At 43.5% G+C, this 21,749-nt stretch overlaps 1 protein-coding gene across 1 annotated transcript; it reads right to left on the minus strand.

The window, feature by feature from the left end:
- Positions 1–4,574: 4,574 nt before the first annotated feature.
- Positions 4,575–19,112, minus strand: SEC11C (SEC11 homolog C, signal peptidase complex subunit). Its single transcript, XM_061169647.1, has 6 exons — positions 18,921–19,112; positions 11,672–11,781; positions 9,490–9,639; positions 7,196–7,315; positions 5,387–5,444; positions 4,575–4,762 (listed from the first exon to the last, which is right to left on the minus strand). The coding sequence occupies exons 1-6, from the start codon at positions 19,005–19,007 to the stop codon at positions 4,709–4,711; spliced, it is 579 nt and encodes a 192-aa protein (XP_061025630.1). The 5' UTR covers positions 19,008–19,112; the 3' UTR covers positions 4,575–4,708.
- Between the last annotated feature and the right edge of the window lie 2,637 nt (positions 19,113–21,749).

The raw sequence follows: 21,749 nt of genomic DNA on the forward strand, positions 1-21,749 counted from the left end.
ATCCCTGCCATGTAACCAAAGCAAAAGTGTGATTCCAAAGACCTGGGGAACTCCCACTCCTCCAAACCTCTGATTTTTCTATCTATCTCAGCTATTCGGGACATCCATAATGACCCCACATGTAAGGCCTTGAGCTTTTTCACAAATTCATGACTAAAATGTAAATACTCCTGAGAGGTAGACAATAAGCCCCTATTAGTTACTACTGTTTGCATATTCGTTTAGGAGCTATGTCCTCAAGGCATGAGATCCCAGAGAGGCCACGTGGGGCCCCAGAGCACCTGAGAGAACCAAAGAACGCTGAGGAGTGGAGTAGAGAGGGTGTCCAGAGGATTTTCTTTTCGTTTTGTGGTGTTGCTTGTTTTACATTCTGTAAAAGGCAAAACTATGGAGACAGGACCAAGATCAGTTGTTGCTAGAGGTGGGGGGAGGGATGGATGAATAGGCAGAAGATTTTTAGGGCAGTAAAACTATTCTGTATGATACCACAATGGTGAATACATGTCATGACACATTTGTCAAAACTCCTAAGATGTACAACGCCAAGAGTGAGGCCTGTAGAGACACAGATGTAGAGAACAAACGTGTGGACCCCAAAGGGGGAAAGTGGAGGGCGGGAGGCCGTAGTGGGATGAATTGGAAGATTGGGATTGACATGTATACACTAATATGTATAAAATGGATAACTAATAAGAACCTGCTGTATAAAAAAATAAATTAAATTCAAAAAAAACCAAAACAGTGAGCCCTGATGTAAACTATGGAATTTGGGTGATAACTTCGTGTAATGTAGGTTCATAAATGTAACAAATATACTACCATGCTGGCTTTGATAGTAGGGGAGGTTGTGCGTTTGTGGGGCAGGGAGGAACGTCTAGTACTTTCTACTCAATTTTTCTGTGGACCTAAAACTGCTCTAAATTGTTCCAAAAAATTCCTGCCATATGGCAAAAGCTAAACACCTGTAGGGAGACGATTACACCTGACAAGAGGCATGTAGCGGATAGTGTTTGGGTGAGGACTGAAGGGGAAGAAGCTCAGAGAAAACTCTACAACAGAAGGCTTCGCCACCAAGATCACGTGGCAAAGGGCCTTCCCCTCTCCTACATCTTCCTGAAGCTTCATGTGGCTAAAAGCAAAGGCTCTGGGGGCAAATGTCCCTGTCATTGATATGTCTGCAACAATGCAGGGAAGCAGATTTAAAATCCAGAGAAAATGTAGGTAGAATTCACGGCCAAAAATGATAGGGAAGGATGTTCAAGAGGATTTGGGAGCTTAAAAAATAAACAAATTCTAAGTGGTCAAACTCCAGTGATCTTGAGGAAGAAAGCGTAAAGCCCTGTTTGATGAAAACCAAGCATCTAACAAATCCTTCACCCACCTGGACACTCATTCTGGACATAAGGAAACTGAGTCTCATCAGTTACAAGCTACATGTCTACTAGGTGGAGGCAAGGCTTAAACCACGATGACTCCAGATCCTCTTTCCACCCCCCGTCCCCATGCCCCTCATTGGAAACTAAGGGAACTGCTGAACCCACAGAGTGGGGATGGATGGATCTCCGCCTGGATTTTCAGGATGAGACTAAACAGACCGACCAGTGCGCTGGGCCAAAGGCTACTTAGTAAGACGAGGTACTGAAGCAGAAACCAGGAGACCGTTAATCAAGATGGCTAGCATCAGTTGGGTGTGGGAAATGGAGGGGAGAGGGTAGCACATAGAAACGGTGCATGTCTGGCTTTTTCCTACCATGCAATCTGCAAATGACTTCATGAAGACGAAATGGAAGATGTGAACAATCAAGCATCCTAATCACATTTCCTCCCGACTAATCTGTGCGGACGTTTCTCAGTGGTCTTCAACCCTGGCCGCATGAGTCACCTGGGGAGTTTTCAATAGAGCAGATGCCAGGCTTGCTTCTCTTTATTTAAAGATTCTTCTACCTGGCTTACTTAAAAGTCAGACTTCTTCCACTTCGCAGGAATGTTTCATCTGCCCAGGCTTGCTTGCTGGGGACAGTGGCAAAAATTTTATAGAGGAGTTTAGAGCCCACTGTCTGGTCGTTTCAGGGTGTGTGTGTGTCTAGCATCTGCATAGGACTGACACATTCATTGTCAAAGGGAAACAGGCAGGACTGAGACCTGTGGGTTGGGAAATCAGAGGTTCCACCACTAACCTTTTTAAAAAACTGAAGCTTAATTCCACAGTAGAAAATGTCCAGTTTCTGATAGAAACCTAAATGGATCTTAAGATACAGTATAGCAAACACCATTTAGCTTCTGTGTAAGTGTCCTTGTGTATCACTGAGGCCTTTGTGAGCTGAGACATGGGCTGTCTGTCCCTCCACTAGGTGGTGTCTTGAAATCCTTCCACTGTTTTTTATACTTGGTCTTCTCCCTTCTCAGTGGGTATCCTTGCTTGGCCAGTGTCCACCAGACACCTTCACCTCGAGGTCTCTAAGCTGTCGTGAAGTGGAAGAGCAGTTGCTCACCCACGTGAGAAATGTGTGTCCCAGAGGCGTACAGACGCTCCCAGCAAGAGGTCCTACCCGGTGAATCCACTGCCACATCGCAGTGCTAGTTTTGTCTGCCCAGATACAGGCCTGGTTCTCGTTCCAGACATCGAGGCTGCAACTGAGACTCCAGATAAAAGAACATCGATCCAGCATTAACTCCCGTCATTTCCATTTGATAAAGACCAGTAGGCTCTAAAAGGCCAAAAGAGGTCATCCTTTCTAACGAGCCACAATCAAATGGCACTGGCTGAACTGTGTCTGGGTTCTTACCTGTCTTTGTAAAGTTTATTTCAGAATGTCAGGCGTGTTCAAAGGATTACCGAAAAGCTTAGCCACATTACGGAGCTTTTGAAAGTTTATATTAACCAACTACAGAACCCCAGAAAGATGATAAAATAGTAAAGTTTTGACCCAACATTTTGAAACTCCACCTTTAGTTCAGGGAAGAAAAACCTATTTTTCTTAAAAAAGAGTTTATTAAAGGGCACCAGAGAATAATGTTTTTAGAAAGTATCCTGTAAATTTTTTTTTCTTTCACTTCGCTGATTTCAACAGGATGAGGTCCATTATTGTTGCAACAGCCTATTTTAGCAGAGATTAAGGACTAAAGGGCAGGCTGCCCGCCACGGATCACTCCTGCTGGTCTTCACCAAATCAGAGCTCAGTCAGAAAGTGACCGTACAGGCGTGTGAAGGCACAGGTTATGCCGAAGAGGAAAATACACGTAACCATGGGTGACACGTACTGAGTGCAAACTGCGCACACGGGCAGCATCAGGCTAAGGAATCATCTACTAATTCCTGGGGACACGCAGGGAGGTGAGAGCGGTTCTCATCCTCCATTTGAGGTTGAGGGAAGCTATGCTCAAGGCCCATGGGTGGTTAAGTGACCAGGAAGGATTCTAAATTGTTAGATCAGAATTGAACAAACCTGAAAGAATGAGGTAGATTTCTAAGTTCTGACTGAAAAGGATGTCAACATTGTATTGTTCGGTGAAGAGAGAACGTTTTGGCAAAACTGAAGAGAGTATCTGAAAATACCACTGGCCTCCTTTTTATTCCCTTGACACTTTGCAGTGTGGTCCGGGCATCAGCAGCACCAGTGTTCCCTGGGAGTGTTCCTATTTTTTTCTTCTTTTTTTTGGCCCTTAGTTCCCCAACCAGGGATTGAACCCTTGCCGAACCCTTGCCCCCCCCTTGCCCCCTGTAGTGGAAGCACAGAATCTTAACCACTGGACCACCAGGAAAGTCCCTTCCTCTCGTTTCTTTTAACTCTGCTCAATGTCCCCTCCTCAGAGGTCTTCCCTGACCCATGTGAAAAGCACCCGCTATCTGCTTCTTTCCCACAGCAACTGTCCCTCCTGAAATCACACATCACTTTATCACCTGTTCCTTCTCCTACACTGGAACCTCCATCCAGGCTGGGACTCAGTATCCCCAGCACCTAAGGCAGCAGCTGGGACACAAGGGTCTGAAAGATGGTTTAACGAGGGACTACTTTATATTCAGGACTGCGTATAGTGCAAAGATAACGAAACTAAACTGTAACAGTGGAGATCCCTGGGAAATGGAGAGGGAGGCTGAGGGGAAAAAGGACACAGCCCTTCTACCCTTCTGTGCTTCGTGCGGTTTGTCAAAGGAGTACGCACTGTTGTTATAATTTATCAGACACTTTTCAAATAATTTATCCAACCATCTCAAGGTACACCAGACCACAAGAACAAAGCAGATTACACCTTTCCTTCTAAAAAGGTTTTAGGTTTTATTCGTTTATCAGACTACACTTCAATAAATACGAAATCATTTTCTTTTAAGGGCCTGTCTGTTTCCCCTGGAAATGCTATGAGAAGAATTTTATTTTTGAAACTCAGGTGTTAGAACTATATCACGTTTGGACTATGCATTATCCCACTGGCAGGCCAGGCCCAGAGACGGCCTGCCTGATTCTTGAAGTGCTGCAGACCCTCAAGCTTGGTTTAGAACGATTACCACGAGAAGCAGAGAGACTGAGCACATTCAAATCAGAATCCACAAAAGAAAACAATCTTCACTGATGAATCGTTTATTCAAACAAGACAAAAACGTCTCCACATTGTTTCCTTTTATACAGAAAGTGGAACATTTCAAATATATTAGCTTTTCTCTTTTTCAACAGAATTTATTTCTGTCTGGTCCCAGGAATTGCCTTTCATTTTAGGATTCACGTTTTAGTAACACATATGCACCCATTACAGCCAAAAGAGCGTACTGCAAAGAAAACACAGTGGAAAATTACCGTGAGGACTACAGATAAATTTGGTCTATAAATGTATTCAGATAAAGTCTGGTCAATACTGGACTGAGGAGAGGATCAAAAGATGACCTCTTCCACATGCTTTGTTCTCCAAATGAGCTGCTCAATAACACATTAACAGTTAAAACCCCCAAATATATTGATGGACCAAGGAGCACACACCCAACACACACTGCTAATGTACTACTCATTCATGTGTAGGTTTCCTACTGTGTTTCAAGTGATTAAAAAAATATATGGATACTATTTTTGTTGAAGTTGGGAGATGAGCATTACTGGGCTTATTGTACGACTTTTTTCGTATGTTTAAAGATTTCCATAATAAAAAGCAAAAAATATATAGGTGCCATTTTAGAACACACTATACAAACATAAAAGGTGGAAGTACTTACTTTCAATAATTAATTTCAATAATTTAAAATTGATCATTTAAATGAGTATATTAATCTGTAATTAACTACAAATACCCTGCAGAAGAATCAGCTAGCAAAATTCTTAACAGACTGCATCTTTACAGTTGCATGTGTAAAAGCGCCAATATTTTCTTAAAAAATAAAGACGTACACATAAATTCCTACCTTGAATTTTGGATAGTCGTTCATTATTATGGTGACCATACCAACATATGGTAAAAACCTAAATTGTGGGATAAAAAGCCAGAAGTGTAAAAAGTGTTTGTAATATAATGATAGCAATACTTGAAAACACTATAAATCAGCATAGGAAAAAGTCTTCCTTGGGAACAACACTGATTGGGGCCATAAAAACAATATTCACTCCTGCCTCAGAAGGTTTTATTAGTAAAAAGCATCAGCGCTAACAGCCAGGACAACTTTTTAAGAAGGCAAATTAGGATCTAGAGATGCTACTTGTCTTCACTTGCTGCATTTCACCCTAACAGAATGAAAATAATTAGTTGAGCCACTTGTACAACAGAAAGGGCAAATCGAGTTCTTAATTTTTCTTAGTAGAGATGTAAGATTCAGATAGCCTATATATAAACTGCTGTGAGAGAGAGCTTTGAAAGCACATGAATAATTATTGCATTGGCCAAAAAGTTCGTTCGGGTTTAGATCTTACTGGAAAACCCGAACAAACTTTTTGGCCAAACCAATAGTTTGTAACTGAAGGACTCCTCATCATTTTCATTGCACAGCACTTTTCAGATGTAACAAAGAAGTCGGTTGGGCAGTGAACACAAATGTGAATCCCGTAATTTATACCCAAACATGATTATGATCCCAGAGAGAATAAGCCAGGATAAACCAGCCAATGATGATGCTAACAAAATTAATGTTAATATGGAATCAGTTTGACCCAAGTCTCAATCATGTCACTGATAGGAAACAAGGTAACACCCCCTTAGTACCCTCCAGTCTGCTTTAAAATCAGTAGCATCAACCTCTCACTTATACAAAGCCTCTCACCAGAGTGTCTAAAAATACAGGGCTGACCAGCTGCAGGTCTCTCTCATCTCCCTGCAGATATTCAGGTGGAATTGCAATAGAGTAGAAATGGTTAAAAGGTGAGCAGAGGGGGAAAAGGGGTAGAAAGAGGCCTTAAACTACGAGCTGATGAATAAAGCTGTATCTTAGAAAATGGCCACCGGTGTTCTCCAGCCTTACACAGCTGGTGGGATTTCAATAAAAGGAGACATTTCTAGCAAGGGTTAAATATAAAAAGGGTCACCAAGAGAGGGGGAGAATCTCCTTTTTTGGTATTTAATAACCGGACAGACTCTCTGCTGTGTCAATCAGAAGCAGAACTCATGGCTGGAACAATTATACAAAGATGGGTATTAAAAATTTTATCACAGAACTTTTCTTAGTAGTAAAAACTAGGAGATAATCTAAATGTTGACCAAAAGAGGACGAGTGAAATCAGCTATGATTCTCAGAGGAACACCATGCAGCCGTTTAAAAAGATATAGGTGTAGATTTGACACAGAAAGCTATTTGCAACTTTCTGCTGGGTGAAAGAATAAAACTCTTCTATGTAAAATTATATATTACATATGCATATACACATCTATATAGGTACAAGGAATATCTAGAATATTCATCACAGTGTTACACAGTAGTTATTTCTGAAAGGATTTCTTATAATTGTTATTTAAAATCTATAAATAATCTCTAGGTGAGGATTTATTTCAAAAATAGAATTAAGCCCATGATATAGATAGCGTACTTGCATTCAGCTTTAGATTTTAGGTCCTTAGGAAGTTCTGAATTTTGTTTAGTCTTCACAGTACAAAGTAAAACTGCTGACAACTCTACTGACGTATAATCTTTGTAATGAATAATTCCATTAACCTTGGTTTCTTTGTTGCTAAACATTTTTCTGGTTTCTGAATCTTCTGCATAACTTAGAAGTTAATCCTCACTCACCCTCTGGCTCTCCCCACCACATCCTTCTTTTCGAGCCAGTTCTGGCCTTCTTTGTACAAGCCTCTATCGTCAACTTCATTATTATCTCCTTTAGTCAGAAATTTGATGTCTCCATTATCTCTGGAAAGCAAAACAATGTCCTTTCAAAAATTATTTTCAGCACAGCATCGTTAGAAAAGTATTAGCTTGGCCAACACTTTACAGGCAGATATGGGCATTGAGAAAAGCAGTCAAAGATCACTTGATCTTTCTTGGTCTGAGATGCTTGCTGGCAGACAACCATTCAACTAAAGCACAAATCTAATGACAATTTTGTAGACTTAAATTCTAAAACACTTAAGTTACCCTGATAACCAAAAAGCATGCGAAGCACAAGGGCACCAGGAAGGCAATGATTAGCCCCAGCATCTGTTTCCATCCATTCTTCATCCCCATGGACCAATTGGTCAACACAGATTATATTCCTCTTCACTCGACACATGAACTTGGTCCCAGATTACACAGATTTGAGCACAAGGTAATTCAAACACAAATGTGCTCTTAGCTCTCCCCAAGCTTATTTTTCCTTACCAAATGTGGGATGTGTTAATGCCTTATTTCCTTCACCACTGAGCAAAGTGGATTACAATCCAGTTTGCAAACAAACAGGAATTACAAACGGCATAAAACCACTGAGCTAAAGAGACAGGGGGGATTCATTTTAAACATCGTAAACTGGTGCTTACACAGCCTTGATACTAGAAACACAATATTATAGCCTTATAGAGCTATAAAGAGGGTCTTTTTTCAATAAGACAAATGAGAAAATGCACTAAATAATTTGATAAAATATTAAAAGCCCACAAAGATTTGAAACCACGCCAAAAAGAGCGAGCTGATTTGCAGCCATGGTTATAAAATAAATTAAGAGTAGAAAAACCCGGGCCATCTCTCACAATTCATGCAAATTACAGCAAAGTATCATTATTTCCTTAACTTTGAACAATTTCTCATCTTTGTTTTTTTTTATTTTAATAATATATTTTATTTAACTCAATATATCAAAAGTATTCCTTCAACATATAATCAATCTAAAATTATTATTGAGATATTCTCTGTCTTTTTTTGGTACTAAGTCTTTGAAATCTTGTGTATATTTCACACTAGTTACATTTCAAGTGCTCAGTAACCATATATTGCGGGTGGCAAACTCATTGGCTAGTGCAGCTCTACAGGAAATGCACAATTTCCCATCTTTGGAAATTGTTTTAAAATCAGGTGAGAGTTCTGTCGCATCATGACTGAGCATATTTCTTCATCAGTAAGTTAACAAGTACTACTAACAAGGTAATGTTAGTGCAGTACCAGTGTATTAACACAAACTGAAACATCATTCTACTGTTTAGAGTAAAATGAAGTGAATATTTTTAGTATCAAGCATCTTTGGGGAACACCTGGAAGCAGTGAATGGAATGAGAATCTCACACCAGAAATGTACAAATAGTTAGACACACAGACACAAACACACACACACACACAGAGGATGAGCAATGCGCCATTATTTAAAAAATACAAATATATATACCTAACTTTAATCCCGTAACTCATGCAGGTAAAATGCTATACTAAGCTGCATAAAGGTAAATGAATAACCACATATGTAACGTTTTCGCTAATCACGTGACTGTACTCTCTCATGGAAACTTAATATGTTTGAGCTAGAAGTCATTGTTTCTGGTTCCCAAGAAGTGTTTTAATAAGTCATCACTGGCATTTAAGGAAAAGGCAAAGCCATTTGTGGCGGGGAGAATTAATGCAGGATATGCAATGATCAAATCATGGGAAGAGATGGGGAAAGGAATTTTTATTCATCCAGGGCTAATATTACTGCTGAGAATGCCAGTTTGTCCAAAGTGACATTGAGAAACAGGTAGCTTTCTGCATTTCAGAAGATAATTCTCTTAATGAAAATTATCCTCAATTACCATGAGATTTGATTTTCTTTGAGACTCCTTCAAATAACTAATATTCTGCAAGAATACATTCCAGCGTACATTGTGCAGCAATTCAAGTTTTTCAAGTGCTTTAGTAAACATCAGTTCATTTCATTCACATAATCACCCTGTGAGTTACTGTGGGTAAAGTATTACTCCCATCTTACAGACTCAGTTAAGTAGCAGGTCCAAAGTCACCCAATTACTAAATGGCAAAACTAGGAACATAATCCAGTGTTTCTGCTAGTTTCTAATCAACCATTCAAACTGTCCACAGTTTTGTCTACAAAACAAAACCAAAGAGAAGTAAAGCCTCTTTACTTTTCATGAACTTTGATTACTCTGTGAACTATTGGAATGTCTCGGCCTTCGACTTTAAAAACAACGATTTCACCAGCTCTAATCGGGTCTTCTCGGAAATTTGTTAGGAACAGAAGGTCGCCCCTGTGAAAGGCTGGCTCCATGCTGCCACTGGAAAGAAACACAAAGTCACATCAGAATTATGTTCACACCAGGTGAACATTTCAACCCATAAAGAATACAACAAACGTACCACTTAGAATATCAACTTTCATCAACAGTCAAGCAGGTCTATGAGCTATAAAACAAACCACAGCAATTTCCTTCTGACTGCTCAAGGTGATAATGGTGAGAAAGGGAGCAATTTCTTCTTGGATTTGAGTATGAAAAGGGCACTAGCGGGTCCCTCCGCAGTTTGTATTAGGTAGAAAAAGAACTAAGAAAAATGTGGACTCTTTGAAGTAAAAGCCAATGATGGCTAAAATGCTTAGGATAATTTCTTCATCTACTGCTTCATCTCTACTCCTTTGACAAAATTCCTGAAGACACGCAGTGGGAAGAAGTTTCTAGAAAACCATCTCAGTCTGTGATAACAAGGACAGCAGTTTTAAAAAAAAACTCCCTGAACAAGTCTCAGAGGCAGGATGAGTGCACTGCAGTTTGGCAGCAAGAGTCATTATCGTGCCCCATTAGGAAGGCAGTCCTTTGAAATGTTTCACTAATAACAACTTACACTTGCTTTCCTCAAGGGCCAGGGATCCCCCCAAGGTCAGTGTTCCCCAAGGTCACATATCCCTCGTGATGTCAACAGTTTATGCTGACAAACCAAATTGCTTTAGAATTGTAAAGGATGCTTTAAAAAAAAAAAAAAAAGTCCCCATGTACTGCAATTTCACAATAATCTCTGCACGCAAGTGTGTCTGTGTGATTGAAGGAGGGCCGGAACACCTCGGACCGAGTTCTGGCTCTGGCGAAAGTAACTGTGAGATGCAGGCGACTTGGCCTTGTTGGACCTCAGCTTCCATATTTGTTGAGTGACAGGGCCCATCTGAATTTGAGGGGTTTAATTTTTTCTTTTTTTCAAAAGCCTTAAAATCCTTCCTTCAAATGAAATCTTACCAGGTAAAGTATAGTCACATAAAGTACGTAAAAGTGGAGCTGTCACAACTGAAGCAAGGCTAAGGTGTCTACAGTCCGTGAGCTTGGTCACCTTTTCCCTCCTAACCCATCCACCTGGACCCTCGGGCACCCCTGGAGCACAGTGTAAACACCAGTGAACTAGAGGCCCCCTCAGCTCTGTGTGTGAACTATGCCATCCTCAGGCTCCTAAGTTTATAAAAATGCTGCATCTCTAGAAGCAGGCCCCTTGGCCAGCCACAGAAGGGCGGCCTGGTGAAGCCCGGGCCAGAGCTGTTGCCCCATCACGTGACAGCGGGGCCCAGAGGAGGGAAAGGGCACTGGCTTGGGAGCCAAGAAGCCTGCGTGCTGGTTCTCCTGCTCTGGCCAGCGGTGACCCTGCCCGCGCCACTGCTACAGCCCGCTGCCCCCCCTGTGGAACAACAGGGCTCCACTCCCACTGCAGGGAGACTCAGCGACCTAAGGCACCGTGAGCAGAGCATCTCCAAGCACCTAATGGCTCACAAACATGCTATTTAATTTCAAGTTGATTGTGAAGTTTCTCCCCTTGGATGACTTCATGGCTCTGGGAAGTTAAAGTATAAACTTTTCTAAGATGAATATGCTGTGCTTTCTAAGAGTAAAAGTCTTGAGAAGAGAGGAGTCAGCCACCACACGCTGCTGAAGAAACTTGAGAAAACACCAGACACAGTGCTAGGCACAGACTCCCTGCCCACGCGGGACAAAGTGAACCAAGTAAGAGCTTTAAATTAGCTATGTTTAAAAATCAACGTGCACACAAATAATGCATTATTACTATCTTATTAAAATGTCATTTAACATGGATTAAAACATTAAAACATGAAAGTAAATCACACTGCACTGGACCACCAGCATCAACATGATGAAAGACCTCAACTGTCTATTGAAAAGATTTTTCAACAAAAGCCAAAAAAAAAATGAAACCTTCTCAAAACAGGTATCAATAAAGAAAACTACAAAACTTTATCCAATTAAAACACCGAGTTTGGGTTGTCCACGCTGCTCCTGGGTCCTGGGCAGCGGCAGGACGGCCGGCGGGACCCACCTCAGCACCACCACGATGGGACTCTCGCTGCCAGTGAGAACGATCAGGCCTTTCCAGATCATGAGCGCAGAAGATACAATCATGGCAAAGTTTAAGACCTGGTAATAGAGCTGGAACGAAAAAGGCCAAACCAAAAGTAAGAACCGGTGACAGAATATTCACTAACCCAAAGCTGGAGATGTGCTTGTTTAAAAAAAAAAAGAAAGCTGTTATTTTAGGACATGAAACTAGTTCACACAAGCTACAAAATTAGGCAGAATTTCAACTTCTGACCATGGAATGCCCATGTATCTTCTCTCCTTCCATGAGAGAAAAGGAAAAAAATAAAAAACCAGAGTAGTCTGTGGGACCTGCTTTGTTAAGGGCTCGGTACGACTCTCCCTACCTCTCCAGAATCCCCCAGAACCTTCAACCCTGAGGGGCCCCACCACTCAGGTTCTATGGCTCGGTCTCCCGCTCTAGTGCAGAGGCCGTAGGTCTAACCTGAGAGCCCCGACGTGCCCACGGTTCACCTAGAACACTCCGCAGCCCCACGGCCAGAAGGGTCCCAAATGAGGGCGCAGAATCCTAGTCTCACAGCACTCTGTCCTACATGAGGTTATTCTGCATCGGAAATTACAATTCAAAAGTGAACAGAAACTGTAAACACCTAGATGTTTAGGGTTTTCATAAATGTTTTAAATGATGAGCACCAAATATTTGGTTAAGAACACAGCAGGAAGGCCACCCGAGTCCGCATCTAGTTCTAAGCCGCCCTTGCTCCGCCGGAGACCACGGAGCTGGGGCCCACAGGGCTGCCCGCCCTCACTGTGCTCCAGGACGGCTCCGACTGTGGTACCTGCCTTGGCCTGCCTCCTGCAGTTGCTCTGGGTGATGTGAAGAGCGTGGATGGCTCACCCAACACTCTGGTGTCTCAATTCCTGGACCTCCTCACCTCCAGTGACCCTCTCCCTCCACCTGAACCGTCCACTCTCAGCAGCACAACTGGCCCTGAAACTACTCAATCCCCCACCACGTCTCGAGCTCAAGTAGCCCCTCCCCCCGGGCACGTGAGCCTGCTCTTCTGGCCTGTGTGTTCACCTACACGGCCGGACTCTCACCCTCCAGGGGCCTCCACCACCCACTTCCGTCTCTCCACCCTCGGCATGCAGCATGCAGCCCCCATGAGGCCTGGCAGCCGCCCTACTCCAAGACCGTCTGTCTACCCCTCCAGAGAAGAAGCTTCCAGACCTCTACCCGCGAGGGGAAACCTCTGAGTAGAGTCGGAGAGGACAGCTTGGGCTCTAACTGCTTCTCAGCTTTTCTGCCCATCTCATTCATTTTAGCCCCACCTCCCCTTCACCCCTCCCCCCCGTTCTGGAGACACCTGGAACTGCCGGCTCTTGGGTCTTGGAGGCATCTGCAGCATAAGCAGTGGAGACTTACGCCTCCATGTCGCCCCACCGCTGGTTCCAGCTGTCAGTTGCCACCCTTCTGTTTTCCAGCTTCTAGTATTTGATCGCTCTTGTTTCCCTTTCTGGGCTTCCTACCTTGGAGTAACTGATGACTTTTTAAAGTCCCTTTACTACATATAGTTTTAGTGGTGTTTCAGAGCAAGTGAGATTAGATAGGTTAGATCCTGTCTTAACTACTTGCCAGCTTTCCAGAACATCCTTTGGAAGTGAGTTAGGAACTAGGACTCAGATCACATGGCTCTGGACAGTACTGTTTTCCTCAAATATCCAAATATAATTTTAACTGAGACAGAATGCAGGGTTATGGACTCTTTTTGAGGATCGAACACAGTTTAAAATGCAGTTTTAAGCACAGTTTAAATATAGTTTTAAATAGTCTTAAAAGTGCACAAGGCCTGGAGAAATGGGGGCTGAAGACACTCAGGAAGGCCCAGGAGGCACGTGGCAGGCGGTTTTACACGGTTCTGACTTCTGAGAGTGTAGACCAGCCTTTACAGCAGCGGTTCTCAAACTTCAGTGTGCACTAGCATCCCCACGTGGGGCCTGAGAATTTGCATTTCAAACAAGTTCCCAGGTGATCCTGAAGCTGCTGGTCCGGGGACCACAGTTTGAGAACCACTGTTCTCTACCATTGGTTCTCAACCTTGGCTGCACATTAGAATCACCTGGGGAGCCTTTGGAACATGGTATACCTGGTCTCCATCCAAGACCGATGGACCCAATGGGAGGGGAGGGGTGCTGGCATCCCTGTTTCTCAAACGGCTCGCAGGTGGTCCTGATGCACAGAGGCTGGACCACTGTTCTACACCTTCTCCTTCCCCTGGGCTTCCGTCTCTTCCACCTTCAATCCTCCTTCCACCTCACATCCTCCATAAGGCTTCTTCACTCTCTCTTCACAGCCAAACCTCAGGAGCTGCTACCCCAGGTTTCTCCCCTTCCTCACCATCTACAGTCACCCCTCAGCCTACACACCCAGTCACATGCTCACTAAATCCAGCGGACAACTGTCAGTCCTCACCTTGCTGACCTTTCGGCAGCTGTCAACACAGACGATCACTTCTACAAACTCTCCGCCCCTGGCGTCCTGGATGGCACACTGTCCACCTTCTGACCACTTTCTTTCTAACCTTCCTGCCAGTTCCTCCTCCTCTAACTGGACCTTCAAATGCCGGCACCAGCACCATCATGCTAACCGCTCCCAATACTGAGATTTCCAACTGCCTCCCTGACAGTCTCACTCGGATGTCTGTAAAGGCAGCTCCAACCCAACACGGTCAAAACTGAACTTATCTTCTCCAAAAAGGCTTCAGTGCTCGTGATCTCATCTCAATACATGGCATTCCCATCCACCCAGCTGTCTGCAGTCAACCCCACCCATTCGTTCTATCCTCTCTATCTTCTATATATGTCTGGCATTTGTTCAGTTCCTTCTATTGCCACTGCCACCACGCTCACCTAAGTCACCAGCACAGCCCGTCGGACACTGCGAGAGCCTCCTACCCAGGCTCCCGATGTCCACGCATGCATCTTCCGACGCGTTCTCCACGCTACACTCAGCACTGGTTTTCAAATGCACCTCTGGTCATCGGGTCATCTCTATGCCCTGCATAAGGCTCTTTGATTGCATCCCACACTCTGTGCATGAATATGGTCTCTAAGTCCCTGTCTGATATATGCCCTCTCCTCTCCAGTGTCAGCTAGTAAAGCTCACGGCACTCCAGCTCCACTGCTGGGCTCTGTCAGTGATTCAGGAAGCACATGCTCCTTTCCACTCCAGGACCTTCACCAGCTACTGTCGTGGCCCAGAAGGCTCTGCTTAGGCTCCTTAGCACACCTAACACTCACTCACCTTTAAGTCCTACTTTAAACATCAGTTCCCAAGGGAAGCCCTCCCTGACCCACTAGACCAGGAGTTAGCAAACTTTTTCTGTAAAGGGCCAGGCAATACATATTTTAGGTTTATGGGCCTTATCATCTCTGTTGAAATGACTCAACTCTACCATTGTAGTGGGAAGGCAGCTACAGACAATACGTAAAAGAATGAACATGGCCGAATTCCAATAAAACTTTATTTATAAAAACAGGCAGTGGGCTGGAGTTTGCCAACCTCTGCTACAGACCAGCCTGGGTCCTCCTGCTATATATTCTCACTGCATCCTGTATTTCTTTATACCATCCATCACCTTGATAATTATGCATATAATTATTTAATGCATCTTTCACACTAAACTGTAAGTTCCACAAAGGCAAGGATCATTTCAGCCTTGTTCACAGCTGTATCCCCAATGTTCAACACAGGCCTGGGAAAAAGTAAGTATTCAGTTTGTTGAATAAATAGTGAGAAATACACGGTGGGCACATACAAATTAGCAGTAAGAAAAACACTAAAATCGCAACAACAAAAAAGAAGTACAAGCTTAAAACTATTAATATTCCAAAGAAGAAACACAAGTGGCAAATAAACACAAAGTGTTTAAACCAAATCCTGCCTCCCCCTTGTCCCTTTTCGGCCTAGTAAATGTAAAGGTTTTTTGTTTGTTTTTGTGTGTGTGTGAGTGTGTGTGTGTGTGTGTGTGTTTTAATGCTAATACTCAGAGCGTGGCAAGCATATATGCAAGTGGTGGGGAGGCAAGCTGATATAACCATTCTGAAAGCAATTTAGTGTCAAGCATTAGTATCAAGAGGTTGCTCTTGGCCCAGTAACCCTACTTCTAGGAATTCAGTCTAAAATAAAGGCAGATGGGGAATTATGGCGCAAAGATACTTATCACAGTCTTATTTTTAATAACAGGGAAAGGGAAATAAATGAACAACAACAGAGAAATGACTGAGTAAATAACAGCAAATTACTGCACTATTTGAAACAATGAATAAAGAACTTTAATGGCAGGACCGAACACTCAAGATATATTGAGTGAAAAATGAAGGCTGCAGTAGGATCTCCACAAACTGTAAAACAGTTTATAAAGCAAACACAAGGAGCTCCCCCGAGATGCTAAGAGTCTATCTTAGCATGGTGGAATTATGAATGATTGGACTGTCTTATTTAAACTACTTTAAACTACTCTCTATTCTTTAAAATTCCTATGATGAGCATAGATTAATTTCAAAATCTGGGAGGGGGTAGGGAAGTATTTAAAGGAAGAGCAATTTGACACAATAGAGGCCGATAAAATAATCATTTTGAAGAGTGTGACAAAACATGAAAACATTCTGATATGATAGGAAGGAAAGAAAAGCAAAGCTCAAAACTGTCTCTTGCTAAAATTACAACTGTGTGCAAGTATGTAATTTGAGGTAATCGTGAAGGTTACCAAAGTGGGGACAAAAGGTGCATTAAAATAACTTATTTTGATGTAATAAATGAAAATAGGATAATAAATGTGATTCAAAATTAAAGTTACATAACATTTTTTTAACTCCTTGGCTTAAGTATCAATAGCAAATTATCAAACTAAATTAAATTCCCAGGAGAGCAAAAAAGGAAACTGGAGTGCTAAACAGACATTGTTCAAGTGTTGGGCTATAATATGTTAAACTGTTGCTTAAAGTAAAATCAGCCTTGCTAGTCACATCAGCCTGAAGCAGAAGTTGTTCACTGGAGTTCACGTTCAAAAACTTCGCCACCTGCTCTGCTTGACTTAAAGGATTTAATAAAGAACTGTTGTTTCATTATGAACTGCAGCTCTGATTAGGAAAGCCCCAAGGCATGGTTTTCTCCAGAGACTGCCATCTTTATACACGTTTTCAAACCATCGGGCTCCACCCTGATAAAAGCAAATTATACAATATTGCCACTTATCTAATAAAGACCATGTACTAAGAATATATTTTCCAGTATGATTTTCTATGCTTGAAAAATTCATTGAGAGGAAATAAAATCAATTCCTCAAAAAAAAAACTTCTCCGAGCAAGACATTTATTTGCTCAAGAGATAGCCAATTATATAGAAACCTAACAATCAAGCTAACTGCAAAACCACATATCACCCTTCCAGCACCCTATCTTTAAGGGACCTAGTATCTAAGTCTAGGATTGAAATTCTGGAATCTAGAAAATGTAATTTTGATGGAACTACTGACAAGCTGATCGGAAATATACACCCCACATTTTCACTGGTGCCTTTTCTTATTGTTCATCTTTGCCTACCAACTCTGTATGCTTGGCACTTAATCATCCCAGCAGAGTTTAGAAGCAAGCTCACAGTCTTTGTCAAGCAAAGATGAAATAGCCAATGTCTAAGGGTTTTAAACAAACGTTTCAGACCAGATATTGTGGCTGACAGAGCAGCAGAAATGCCAGTGGCTGTTTTTCTTCCTCTCTTCCTCACTGCAGAAACAAAGAGTCCTTGTTTTTGCATGTGGCTCTTTCCTTAATTAACTGTAAGCAAGGGCAGCAGAAAAAGGAGGTCCCTCTTCCAAGACTGGTGGAGTGAGGATGCCTGACAAGGTGTCATAGGATGCTATTGTGGAGGGAAAAAGAAAAAAACAAAAGGACAAAGCTTTAAAAAGAAAAAAAAAGTACAAGGAGGCAGCAGATTTGAGCTTCTGAATTTTAATTAGAAGACTAGCAAAACACAGACAATGCAACCAGCTACTAATGGGCCTTATCACTGAGAGTGGGAATATACAGACCTTTCAAAAGGCAAACTGGCTTAGCGATTGACAGATTCATCAGAAGGCCTTCACTGACAGTCTGCAGTCGGTAATCGGTACCAATTTTAGAGACATTTTTAAAACCTACCCAATTAAGTCTAGATTTTTAAAGTAAAGCTCTACTTCCTGGAGGATTTTCTTGTAAACCACATCAATGTTCAGGGCATTAGCTGTTGGTTTTTCCAGCTAGTGAGAATCTCTGCCACAACTCATCTTAACCACAGAAATTCCCAGGAGCTCAACTGACATGCACACCTAGAAGGTTCTCAACACAGTTCAGGAGATTCAAGTCACCAAATTCCCCCACGCTACTGCACGAGTCTGAAATTCTACTCGGAAAAAAGAAAGAGAGAGGGGGACGGGGGCGGGCTAAGGAGAGGCAAAAAGGAAGTCTTCTTCCGAGGCCCTCTCCCAGAGGGGTGAGACATCAACTCCAGCCGCCCAAAGACCCCACGCTAGCTGCCTCCGATATTCAAGGTGCTGCCAGACCACGGAATCCAAGAATGAAGTTAGAGAAGACATCTGGAATCCCTTTTGGAACACTGATTCAGTCCACAATGATGGAGCACCACCAGTGAGCTCTCCCGCGCGAGGAGTTTTATTTAGTCCCGACGCCTGGCCGGGAAAACACTCCCCGGGATGGGAAGAAACCGCGTCGGGAGGCATGACTGGACAGCTCCCATCGCTAGGAAGTTCTCCCCTTTTGTCTGCCTTTCTGCCACTTCCATCCGCGGGCAGCCTCCTTCAGGACGTCAGGCCTCAGGAACCCCACAGAGAAATCTGTTCCCTTTTCCACGGGATGGCCCTTCAAATACGTGCAGAAGGCTGTCACTCGCGGTAGAGTCATCTCTCCCCGCTTTCTCAACCACACGACCTCCAAAGGACGGGGTTCCTATTCTCTTCCCCTTCCGGCCACCCTCCCCTAATTGCGCTTTTGTCAGTGCAAGAAAGTGCCCACACGTGGGTCTGCGCGGATTTGAACCCAGGGCCTCCGAGAGCCCAGGGCGGGAGCCTCGGGTCGCCACCGGCCCCAGTCGCGGGGCGCTGTCCTTGCGGGAGCCCCATCCGGGAAGCTCCGACTCCCCGCTGTCTCAGCCGGTCGCGGCTCCCGGACGCGCCCCCCATGCGGGACTCCCTTACCTGGCGCTTGTTCATCTTCCTCAGATCCCCAAAGATGTCCAAGCCGGACGCAGGGAGATGAGACCCCACGGCGCCCGCGCGTACCATGCCGGGCTCTCTGGGGGCCGAAGCGGCCCGCGGGCTCCGGGTGTCACAGACAGCTGCGGAGCACCAGCCAGGCCCCCGCCCAACGGCCTTGCCGGCCACGTGACCTGAGACTCGCTCGGGCGTCTGGGAATCGTAGTCCTGCGAGTCTTGGCCACCAGGGTACCTGGAAGGAACCAGGAGGAAGAAAACTACCACTCCCAGAATTCCGCGGGCCGAGAGCCTCGTCCAGTGAAGACCCAGGGCTCCCAGAGAGTGGGGCGACCGGGCTCGGGAGCTTCGTCTGACCCTTACGAGGGAACCTCGGGGAGCTGGTGATGCTGCATATGGCTCGGCCAGCTCGGGGAAGTGACTACTCAAGAGCAGCCGAGTTCTCCAAGACTCTGGTCAGGCGCCAGGAGGACACCTAAAGCTCCCTCGGTATTCACCTAGCCGTGTATCTAGGCCATTGGATGACTGCGACTAGGGAAGGCGGGGCTTCTGCACTGGGGCAGGCTGTGCGGACTAGGGGAGGAGTCTAAACATGGGCTTGGCGGGTGGGCGGGGCCTGGAAGAGGCGGGAATTTTGAAGCCTCGGAGTTCCGCGCTCTGCAAGAGTAACAGGATTTGAAAGCAAGGAAACAAGAGAATACAATGATGTATCCTCTGATCATAGCTGTGTCGCAACGGATGTTAATTGAATGAAAAAATAGCCAATTAATTTTATGCACGAGGAAACAGAAGCCCAGAAAGGTTAAATGACATGGTCAAGGTAAAGTGGCAGAGTCTGGAATAGAACTCAAATTTTTAAATTTCCAAATATTGGATTATGGTAATCCTGATCCTAGATTATATTTAGTTTATTCACTCACTCATTTATACATTATTTATTTCATTCATTTATTCACACATCTTTTTGGAGCATCTACTATGCACCTGGCCCTATTCTAGACACAAGAAACAGTGAACATCTAGCAGCGGGAAACATAATAAATAAGTAAATTATACAGTACCTAAGGAGCGGTGGTACTATGGAAGTAGGAAAAGCAGATAAGAGAGAGGAGAAGCTCTGCGGGAAGGGAGCAGGTGGCAATTTAAAATAACCCACAAGTTAACTTACCAGGAAGCTACTGAAACGTACACTTCGGGACACTTCACTTGCAGAGGCCCCTTCCGAAGCCTTGAAGAAAAATGGTCATATGGTTTTGTAAGAGTTTAAAAAGCAAGATATTTGGGACTTCCCTGGTGGTCCAGTGGTTAAGACTCTGCACTCCCAGTGCAGGGGGCCCGGGTTCGATCCCTGGTCTGGGTACTAGGTCCCCCATGCTGCAACTAAAGGTCCTGCACACGGCAACGAAGATCCCATGTGCCACAACTAAGACCCAGTGCAGCCAAATAAATAAATAAATGAATATTTTTTCAATTATTAAAAAAGCAAGATATTTGAATTGCTATTGGTTGATTTCCATTTCTTTGTGTTCCAACTTCCCCTCCATTGTACTTCCCTTCATGCTGGAGGGACAAGGAACGTTTTGAGGATCCAGCTAAGGAGAAGTTGAGTTGGAGATACATTTAGTTTGGGTTTAGTAGATATATTTCTGTGGTTCATGGCTACTTCCTGCCATCCTTGTGTAGGAATGGCTTCTAGGAATACTACCACCCGCTGTACCAATTCACCTGACATCGTGGCAGGAAGTTGCACTAGAGGTGGTATCCTGATATGAGGGTCTCCTACAGCACCTGGTCTTGGAAGTATGTGGATAATAGAAACGAAACAAGGTTTGAAAGGTGTGGAGCCAGAAGCTAATCTGCATACAAATTTTCCAAACATCAGATGTATAATATAAAATTGTCATCAGTCAATCAGGAAGATAGGGTGATCATTAAAACCACCACTAACAGTTGCTGGAACCAAGATGGTAGAAATGAAAGTATTTAGATGTGTTTAGATTCTGGATATATTTTGAAGGTAGAGTCCTCAGGATTTTTTGAAAGAATAGATACAGAGTATGAGAGAAGAAAAGAAGTTAAGGCTGACTCCAAGGTTTTTAGCCTGAGGAACTGGAAAGATAGAGTTGCCCGCAACTGAGATGAGGAAAGCTATGGGCAGAGCAGGTTTGCGGGAGAAGGGTGAGAATTCACATCGCTGTGACCAACAAACGTGGCGCCCAGGTTTTACCCATCCAATAGCCTTAGGGCACATCCTTCAGACTTTGCCTCCATGCTCCTGCATATGTTGAGCACTGGGTAAGGAGCAATGCAGAACGACATTGAGTGGAAATCCCCAGGTACCTGCCAATCTTGGACTAGCTGATTAACTTCCATGAACCCTTTTCCTCATCCATAAACTAAAAACTACATTGGTTACAGTCACTTTGGAAGACAGTTTGTTAATTTCTTACATAGTCTTAACTATAAGATCCAGCAATCATGCTCCTTAGTATTTACCCAAAAGAGTTGAAAACCTATGTCCACACAAAACCTGCCCATGAATGTTTATAGCAGCTTTACTCATAATTGTCAAAACTGAGAAGCAACCAAGATATCCTTCAGTGGTCAAATGGATAAACAAACTGTGATACATCCAGACAGTGGAATATTATTCAATGCTAAAAAGAAATGAGCTATCAAGACATGAAAAGATATGAAGGAAACTTAAATGCATTCCACTAAGTGAAAGAAGCCAATTTGAAAAGGCTACATATGATATGAGTCCCACTACATGACATTCTGGAAAAGTCAAAACTATGGAGACAGGAAAAAGAT

The sequence above is a fragment of the Eubalaena glacialis genome, chromosome 15 (assembly GCF_028564815.1).
Source record: "Eubalaena glacialis isolate mEubGla1 chromosome 15, mEubGla1.1.hap2.+ XY, whole genome shotgun sequence".
Lineage (NCBI taxonomy): Eukaryota > Metazoa > Chordata > Mammalia > Artiodactyla > Balaenidae > Eubalaena > Eubalaena glacialis.

Coding starts and splice junctions, on each gene's coding strand:
- SEC11C (XM_061169647.1), bottom strand. CDS start 19,007: ATGGTACGCGCGGGCGCCGTGGGGTCTCATCTCCCTGCGTCCGGCTTG. Junction 11,782..18,920: donor GGAAGATGAACAAGCGCCAG/GTAAGGGAGTCC, acceptor TTTTCGTTCCAG/CTCTATTACCAGGTCTTAAA. Junction 4,763..5,386: donor ACGACTATCCAAAATTCAAG/GTAGGAATTTAT, acceptor TTTTCTTTGCAG/TACGCTCTTTTGGCTGTAAT.